The sequence below is a fragment of the Vanellus vanellus genome (genome assembly GCF_965231255.1).
Source record: "Vanellus vanellus genome assembly, chromosome: 10".
Classification (NCBI taxonomy): Eukaryota; Metazoa; Chordata; class Aves; order Charadriiformes; family Charadriidae; genus Vanellus; species Vanellus vanellus.
The window spans coordinates 21555741-21565518 of record NC_138915.1 but is presented as its reverse complement, the minus strand read 5'-3'; the positions used below and the strand labels follow the sequence as shown (position 1 = coordinate 21565518).

Sequence of the window (9778 nt, the reverse complement as noted above, 5' to 3'; positions counted from 1 at the left end):
CCTTTATTCTTCCTCTTTTTCCCTGGTGCTGTCCTACGGTAAGGGCAACTCAGTACCGATTGATGAGTTGGGTAAAATTGTTGGACAGAGAGGTTTTGCAGGGCTAATGCAAATGTGACGTTACAGGTTGGAAACCAGAGTGGCAACCGCTTCCCTAAATGGGGAATACAGAGGGGAAGATGGAGGTGTTGTCTACCTGGTATTGACAGCAATGCCTTTAGTGCAGTGTCTTCGACAGCAGTGAATACCTATCGTGCCGCAGTAGCACGGAGCTCGGCTTGTAGCCATCGCTTGTACTTACCTTCCTTCTCAGAGAGGTTTTGCAGCTGTCCCCAAGAGCTGCTCCTGTCATTGCCACCTGAACAGGCGAGCCTGGAGCTTGGCACCACGTTAGTGGCACCGCTGTGGTAACGAGGAGCCACGGGACACCACCAGCGGGTGTGCATCCGGCTGTTGTTGGCCACAAACACCACAAGCTGCTGAACCAGACATCGCAAAAAAAATCATCAAATATAATTCTTGAAAGTCACGGCGTTGCAGATAAAGGTTGCAATACAAAATCTTGGATTTCCACCCCTGTTTTCTGAGCTGCTAAAATCTACTTTCAGTCTTTCTCCGCTGGGGGCTAGGACATGAGAAGAGGTTCTGGTTTGAATCACCACCGGGGACTGTGGGGAAAAGGGCTGAGGTGACCGCGGAAGGCATGGAAGAAAAGAAAGCGCCTCCCCGCCGAGAGGGAGGCGGCAGCCCGCCCAAACATGCCGCAGCCAACGGCGGCCTCCGTGAGAAGAGCCGCCGCGCCTCAGCGTGCCCTGCCTCAAGATGGCGTCCAGCGCTTCACCTCCTCACCGCGCAGGCGCCGCGGCCCCAAAGCGGGTGTGACGACGCCGCTGCCGCCGGGCTGAGGCCGCCTCCGCAAGGCGCTGGCAGGGGGGAGGTAGTCGAGGCTGTCGCCTGGGCTCATGGTGCCTTCGCCCCTTCAGGCTGGAAGATGAGGCTGCTGACGGCCGGTCTGTTGCTGGTGGCACCGCTCTGCGCCGCTTTCTACCTGCCCGGCTTGGCGCCCGTCAGCTTCTGTGAGGAGGGAGAGGAAAGCGAGGGCTGCAAGGTGAGAGCCCTCATGGGAGGGCCCGACACGGGCGGTTCCCCCCCCCGCCACCCTCACCGCGGAAACCCCCTTTGGGTGTTTCCGCGGTGAGGGTGCCGGGGGGGAACCGCCGAGTATCCCCTAACCCCCTCCGTGCGGGCCCCGGGCGGTCTCCCTCAGGCGGCAACCTTTGCTCCGGGAAGCCAGCCACCCCCCGCTCCCTTTTTCTTTGCTGCACCTGGTGTTTTTATTACAGCGAAACCTTCCCTTTCCAGTCAGGGCCGGGAGGGTCCTTCCCCGGTGCTTGGTTCCGTGTTACACAGCCTCCCGTGGCGGCGGCGCTGCCGAGGGAGGGCGGCTCCGGCGTGGGCCAGCGGTCGGGGCCTGTCAGAAGTCTGTGGTAACTCTGCCGTGGCATAAAGAGCTCCGAAACTTGTGACAGTCCTTGGCGTGCGTTTCGCGTTGGCTGCATGTTTGGTTTCGCGAGTCTGTATTTTAATTCTGGTTTTGTGTTTGGTTTTTTTTTTTCTCCCCCTGCCCTTTCCCGTTTCAGTCGCTGATTGAGCTCTTCGTGAACAGACTGGACTCGGTGGAATCGGTTCTGCCGTACGAGTATGATGCGTAAGTACATCGCCACAGGCTTCTGGAAGCGATTGGGAAGCCTCTTTGCTTCTCTAGGTGCAGCACGCGTGTTTCTTAGTAAGCAGTGTTTTTGCTGTAGGGATGGAAGCGTAAATGCAGTGCTCAGCGGCAGGAATGAAATAAAAGAGGGTGGAAAGGATGAAGGCCACACCTGTGCCTCCTGACTGCCCTTGGTGGTTGTTAAAGACAAAGCTGTTAGCTTTCCAATGGGTGCATTTTTTTCAGCTGAGTACTGGATTTAGTGTTGATTTTGATACATTTGAAGGTTCTTCCTGTTAGTCAAATCTAAGAAGTCAGGAGCTTTGCGTTCCTTGTTTCTGGCAACTAAAAGAAATTGGAAGGAGCATCGTTGTTATTTTTACTTTTTTCACAAAAGCTCTGTATCTAATTCTTGGGGGTTTTATTTTAATTCTTGTCTGTGAAAACTTAGGACCTGCTTTTGCAGATATTTATAAGCCTGCTAAGCAATGATACACAATATGATTTGCAGTCTTGCTGTTGGGCGTGCAGAAAAGAGAAACTTGCTGGTGTTGTAGGTCTTACCCTGTGCAGTGCAACAGTAGCAGCAAGACCAGAGACTAGCTTGAAAAGCCCACAATGTCTCTCTTTGTATTAAACTTTATGGAAGCCAATGAATTTAGGACCACTTACTGACCAAAGATAAGTGACTTTTATTTTTTTTTTTTTTAAAACTTACTGCTATCAGTGTTTAAATAACGAAGATGCGGAATGGTTACATTCTCTCTCCTAGATTCAGCTGTTTCAGACTGTATGTAGTTGAAAAGAATTGGTGAATGGCATTTGGCAGTGTGGCACATTAATATTAAAACCACTTCCCTTCTCTGGAACATGTTTCACATTAAATGCTATTTGTAAAGACTCCTTTAAGGAAGGGGTGTAGTTATTTTTTCTGAAACTTTTTTTGCAAGAGAAATGCGTGGTCCGTAGCAGTCTTTTTCTTAATATGAAACATTCTATTGTTTGTTTAAGTTGTCATTTGAAAAGGGTGCTTGGACTATGCATCGTGCATTTTGTTAAAGATACTTCAGCCATGATATATCTTGGTTGAAATTGATATATAGAAATATTGCTATTTTGATAATATATACCAAATTTCTTTGCAAAGGCACTCAAATTTTCACGAACAGTGGCTGACCCACCAGAAGAAGCATGAAAGTGACCATGTTAAGGACGTAACTTAAGAAATTGTTTTAGGCTGATATTTACGGTTATATGTCAATTAAAAATTAAAGGTTATCTTTTCCACTTTTTTCCAGTTTTGACTTCTGTCAAGATACAGAAGAGAAAAGGCCATCAGAAAATCTTGGACAAGTGCTGTTTGGGGAGAGAATAGCATCGTCTCCATATAAGGTTAATTTATCCCTTGAAGTTGATCCTGTTCAAATTTGATAGCTGTCATTCTGATGGCTGTAATCCACAGATATAGCTGAAGATTTGATGACTGTGTCATTATTTTTATTTATTTTTTTTTAATGTAGGCTTTGTACTGTTTATGTAAAACAAACAAAACCCCTCCCAGTCGCAACTGATTCATATACTTGGTTGTACTATTGGGAACTCCCAGAGTGGGAAAGGGGAGCCAAGTTGGGGCTCACTTTCAGCTTTTCTCTGCTTGAACACGCTTGACGTCTGTTGTCTGAAACCAAATTTTTCATTGTTCATGCATGTCACTTGAAATCTTCTGTAAAATAAATGTATGGAAGCATTTTGTAGGTTAGATATGTAATATTTTTCTGTCTCATGCCCTGCATTAGCAATAACCAGATGTAGCATCTCTAAAAAGCTGCCCAGTCAACTTGGGAAAATGATTAGCGGTAAAGGGCATGTGGTCAAACACTGGATCTTAAAGCTTGAAAGCTGTATACAGTTCAAGTGCAGTTTGCAGACAGGAATTTGCTGGTGAAACTGAAACCTGGGCTATGTTTGTGTGTGAGGGTTGCTAGATAATCCAAATCCCTGTGAGAAAAAGAGGCAGCAGAGTTTGAGTCTGCTGCTGCTCAGTCATTAGGGACCCAGTCACATCTTTTCATAGTATTTTTAAAGAGATTATGCGTCTTCCCTTGTGTGAACCGCTCCTAGAAGTTTGTTTTTCTTGTACTCTAATTTTAAGTCTAAATTAAGACTGCTGGCCACAAGAAGCTAACATGATGGGTCATTTGGGCTGGATACCCATTGAATAAATTATTATAAGAATTACTTGTTTGAAATGACTGCCAGTACAGTAATTAGAACATGCTTTGTTATTGGTTAGCATTCAGGCCTTGATAACGTTAGAATTTTCAGTCGTGTTCTAAGTGTGTTAGCTCACTAACAGGTAAATCCTAACTGGGATAGAATAAAAGTTTGGTACGCAAATGTGAGCACATTTGTGTTTAGGTGGTATCTGCGCTTGAAGCATAGATACTGTGCAACTTGTTGCATTTTTGGCAGCTTTGTCTCAAAACTTAGTTATCATGGGGGAAACATATTAACTGAAACAATCAAACACATGTGTAGTTAAAAGTCTGGTTTAGCAGATGATGAAATTACTCAAATAAAACAAACTGGTGAAAGAAAAAAGGAATACCTTTTCGCTAATTTTCAAACTTCAGTCTTCAAGGTTTATCTGGAGGTAGTTTATCTGGGCTATTGAAAAGGTTTTTAGCAATGTGAAAGGGCATTACTGCTGCTGGATATACATAAATCTTGAGATTTGTTAAAGCTGTTGTATGGGAAATCCTTGCTATAAAAGTTTCTAAAGCCAGAAAGTGAAGTATCTCAATGTCAGATTTACATGGAGGAAAAAAAAAAAAAAGACAAAGATTTTTGAAGCAAAACTGAAATTACTCTTTGTGTGCTTCTTTAACAGTTCACTTTTAAAAAGCAAGAAACATGCAAGAAGGTTTGTACAAGATCATATGACCCAGGAAACAGTGCTGATAAAAGCAAACTGGCTTTTTTGAAGAAAGGAATGCAGTTGAATTATCAGCATCACTGGTAAGCTGAGATATGTGCTTGAGGCTAGGATTGTTGGGTTGTTTTTTTTTTTGCTGGCTTTTTACATTGTTATCTAAGTTTTAAGGGGTTGCTTTCTTCCTTCTTCTACGTGATGGTTGTCCTCTACTGTGCATCTTGTGCGTACTACTGAAAACTATGTGCATTACATGAAAGTTAAATGTCAATGTGATATAAGGTGCATCCCTTTCTGAGGATGTGTTCTTTGATGATTTCTGTCTAGGATTATCGATAACATGCCTGTAACATGGTGCTATGATGTGGAAGATGGACAAAAATACTGTAATCCAGGATTTCCAATAGGATGTTTTGTCACTCCAGATGGTAGAGTTAAAGATGCTTGTGTTATAAATGTAAGTGTTGGAACTTTTTTCGTTGGTATAGTAGTTGTAATTTCATTTACAGTTTTATTTTTAATCTTTCCTTTCCTAAGAAAGAACAGATACACTTGTAAACATGGTTAAGGTTCAGAACGTGGGCATTGACAAAGCTGAATGCTGCTTTGTATGCAGTGTCTTACTGGTACAATTGTCCAAAAAAAAAAATGTTCCTATTTTGACCAATATAGACAAAGCTACGAAAAAACTGTATTGGTGTCTAAAAGCCTTAGAAAATTGAGGGATTTGTTCTGAAATTTCTTGTATATCCATCCCTGTACCTAATCATTCTTTGTCCATGTCGTCTTTGTGTGCAAGATCTTCTATTGATTTCAGATAGAAGCTTTCTAGTGAAGACCTAGAAATGAGCACTGCGTTCTAGTTGCAAGAGTTATGTCTAGCACAGTTTACAAGTTAAATGTGTCAGGATTTTCCCAGATGGCTAGAAGATAACAAACACAGCTGTGACACAGAAAGAGTTACATTGACAACAATTTGAAATGTGTCAGTCGTCCTGGGAGTTCCATGGTGAACTAGTACAGTTACAGATAATAGTAAGACAGTTTTATCTCTCATGGGGTGAGGGACCGCACTCCTCTCAGTGAGAAGAGAGCTCTCTGCTACAAATCTGCTCTGCCATGTGACTTACCGCTTGTATACAGTGCAGTCTATTTATTTGTATTTGGCCGGTCTGATACTTTTTGGAAGTGATGCATTTATCATGCATGTTCAGTTTACTCTGTCTACAGTCACCTTCCAACTCGGTTACTCTTCAGGTTCCCTAGACTATTGAACACAGTCTGTGAATTAAATAACCTGTTCCAGATAGGCGTCCAACTTTATTACTTTGTATGTGAAGTTGGTTTTATGTTAAATTGATACTGGTGTATGTTGTGGTGGAAGCTATCTGGTGCACAGAAAATGGTTGTAGCAAAGTCAACAACTTGGATGAAACGTTGGTTGGTTGTTTTTTTGGGTGTACATAGGCAGCAATGGTTGAATTTCCTAGTGAGTGCTTAGGGAGCTTGTACTGTGTATCCATGAAGTGCTGTGCAAATTATGTGTGCTAGTTGTGGTGTGGATGCTCTGCCAGTGTAGCTGTTGTATCCAGTGTCAATTTTAGTCTGTAGATTCTAATTGCAATGAGAATGTTGTGTGGCATAGCACTAGTGGGATGATTGTTACATGGGCAAATAAGAATGTAGCACCATGGATATGACTGTAATCTCTGGTCTGAGTTGGCAAACGTCATTCTCTTTTAGAAGTATACCCAAATACCTATTCCGGCAGACATAATTATCTCTTTAAAAATGGGGCAGAAAAGGGGTTGTTATCATGCAGTGGCACAGCTGCAGTTCATCCTTGTGTTTATGCAGCTGATGAGCTATATTATTGCTTCAGCTGCTACTTTGGAAATGGAGGAAACAGGTACCTAAAGGTGGGATTATAGTATGACACAGGTATGATTCCAGTCTTCTCCCAATGGGAATCTTGATCATAGGTAAAGAGTCTAGATAAATTTAACACAAGACACCTTCATATTTTGCTGGGAGGGGGCAGGGGACAGAAGGTGTGTGGCAATTGGAAAATGGCTAATACACACAAAAAATAAAGGATTTTTTTTACTTTGAAACTCAATTAGCGGTCTGTCATCCTGGTCCCCTAATTCAAATTAAAGTTCAAGTTTTTTAAACAATGACAGTATTGAGGAGAAAAGGAAATCCAGGTCAACTTAGTTGACTCTGGTATCATCTGAGCTTTATATAGTTTATAATTCCAAATTCTGAAAGGATAGATATGACAAAGCAGAATAGCTACTGAAAGTGAAAAATAGTTTTTTGAAGCAGAACCTAGTTTGTGAGCTTCAGTAGCTGGAGTGTCTACCAGGGAGACTGCAGGGGGGCATGGAGAGAAACGGTGAATCTGAATTACTTGTACCTTGAATAAGTACATCTTTGAACTTGTTTTGTCAGCTTTTTGCAGTAAATACAAAAATGGGGCCAGTTTTACTAGTAACACAGATGTGATACTTTATTATGTGGATTTTATTTATATAATACAATATACTATACAGGAATATATTTAAATATTTGATGCAGGTATATTAAAAAATGTTACTGTTGAAGTATTTCCTTTTCTTGCTCCTTCATTGGACAGTAGTCTAATTGTAAAGTTCTTGACTGCTTGCGCCCTCTCCTGTTGAAGTTTCTCAATCTCTTGATGATATTTTGTAGTCTGAGTTTAACAAGAAGAACACTTTCTACCTCTTCAACCACGTTGACATAACAATCATGTACCATAGTGGGAAGGATGAAAACTGGCCTGGTGCAAGACTGGTGATGGCGAGGCTGAGACCGCAAAGGTAATTGTGCTTTAAAGCAGCTAGTTCTAGTAAAAGGGAGTCCTAACAGTAGTTGCAAACATAGAAATGATACCTGGTGTCAATATGGTGTCAATAAGTTCTGAGGAACTGGTTATTCTGAATTCTGTTAAAGCTTTCAGTATACTGGTTCAGGGCTGGGATTGTATTTACAAAGAGTAGTTCCACGACTGTAAATGCCATTTAACGTTGCTTTTAAAATGTTCTCCAAGGTCCTTCCTGATGGAAAAACTGCATATGCAGACTCTTAGAATCTGACACACACAATACAAGCTTTCTCAGGTTTTTTTATTGATTTGTGTTTGGGTGTGCATTATGTTCTTTTAAAAGACATATTTTCAGATACACTGAGAAACATCTTTTAGCTGAGTGATAGTTTCCTATGTCATCTCTCTTAATGTTGCTGCGTTGCCTCCAAAATGTACTTTGTATGAATGTACAGTATTTGCACAGGTGTACTTTCTCCTGTGTTAGTTTGGATACTGAGGTGTAGGTGAAATATCAGGTTAATACTGGTATTCAGAACAGCAGAAGGTGACGACTGATTTTCTAAGAACACTAACTTATTTTATTAAACAGTAGCTTCTGTGTTTCTGTGTTGACCAGGGAGGAGGCGCAGCAATTCAGAGGTCAGAAACAGACTGAAATGATTACTTTGCCCCTTGTTAGTCTGTTCATGCACAGTTTATACTTACCTATATTTGAAAACTGCAGTCCATTCATAAAATTGCAAAACAGGTTGGGTTTTTTAGCTAAACTCTTACCTCTTTTCTGTAGAGATTAGATACATTCCTAAATTATGCTACCACAGTTTCTCAAGTTATATAGCCATGTATGGTACAACATGACTTGGGTATACTTGTTTTTTCTGTTGCAATCGTATAGTGTGTTTTTAGTGAATTGTACTTGCTATGCAAGTTTATTCCTTCCGCTTACCTCTGTTCTGATATGGTAGCAAGAAGACTCTACCAAGCTTCTCCATTTTTGATTAAAGCTTTATCAGTTGCATGCTGAATGGCTGAAAAATGAGAATTTGTCTCCTTACCAGTAATGTAGACCACAAGGGGGCACAGTTAGGTTGCACATAACCTTAATTTTGTCATTCTCAGACCGGGTGTTTTACTTGGTGCTTTGCTTCAACCTTGAAGCTCTCCTGATCGGGAGTAATTGTGGTTGGAGCACCCTAGGCCTTTCATGAAAGTTTTTATTATCTTGTGGCTTGACTTAGTTGCTGACATATAATAATACATCTAAGGTAGAATTGCTTATCTAAATTGGATAAATACAACTTACCCAAGAGGGTGTAAGAGGGAAGCTATTTTCCAGTGTTAGTGGAGGTTTACAGGAGTGAATTCAAGCAAACCATAAGGTTTCTTTGACTTTGTGCTTCTATACCTGCAGTATCTCTTAAGGTAAGGCAGAGAAGGGTTTGCATATTTGGACTCTAGAACATGGAATGTTGTTCTGAGTTGTTCTATATTTTTCAGAGTACACAAGACTGGCGAGAGGTGAAATTATACCACTTGTATAGGAATGGAAAATGGAAAGGTTCCCACAGCCACTTCTTTTGCCCCAGTGTAAAAAAAAAAAAAATAATAATTGTAATAATAATAAAAAAGACACTCCCAAATCCACCAAAATAAAATTAAGTAAGCACCCTTCTCCTTTTGAAACTTGAGGGAAGGTGAGAACCTGTGGGAGATAGAGAATTTCTTAGCAATCTTCTTTACTGATGAGCACACGCTGAGGTTAGGTCCCTCACCAGTAATGCAGTCTCGTTAAACTATAGAGGGGAGGCATGATGGCAGAGTGGTATTTTGTGTTAAAACATAGTGTCTTACCAGGTAAAGATCTCCAGACTTCACAGCCTGCTTAAACAAGCAGCGTTTTATCTTAGGACTAGGACTTCATTCTGATCATGTCAGAAAAGTGGGTAGGGTGAAACCACACCTCATGACCTTTCAGAGGTCTGTGGTTCTAGTCTCCCACATGCTTAGCAAACAACTTTACTTACAATGCTTTCAAATGCCTATAAATGTGAACCGATTTTAACTGAACGTAGGATAGGCATCCAAGTTCTGAATAATGATACCTAATTATATATGGGATTTTATTTTTCTCATATTATCTCTAGCTACAAACATAAGTATTAATATAAATATATTTTAAGATCTTCAACCTTTGTTGGTAGGAGAACAGGAAAAACAGGTTCTCAAAGAAGTTGAATAGCTGGTACAAAATTATATGCGCAGCTCTCCTTGGTTGTGTTTTTTAAAA

At 41.2% G+C, this 9778-nt stretch overlaps 1 protein-coding gene across 2 annotated transcripts in view; it reads left to right on the top strand.

Annotated features, from left to right (window-relative positions):
- The first annotated feature begins 893 nt into the window (after positions 1-893).
- LOC309675684 (transmembrane 9 superfamily member 2-like) overlaps positions 894-9778 on the top strand; it is a 34431-nt gene continuing 25546 nt past the window's right edge. For both annotated transcript variants that reach the window (XM_082488028.1, XM_082488029.1), the window contains exons 1-6: positions 894-1108; positions 1641-1708; positions 3007-3100; positions 4599-4726; positions 4968-5097; positions 7356-7483. In XM_082488028.1, the coding sequence (XP_082344154.1) occupies positions 992-1108; positions 1641-1708; positions 3007-3100; positions 4599-4726; positions 4968-5097; positions 7356-7483 (665 nt within the window). In that variant the 5' untranslated portion in view covers positions 894-991. The remainder of the gene's footprint in view (positions 1109-1640; positions 1709-3006; positions 3101-4598; positions 4727-4967; positions 5098-7355; positions 7484-9778) is intronic.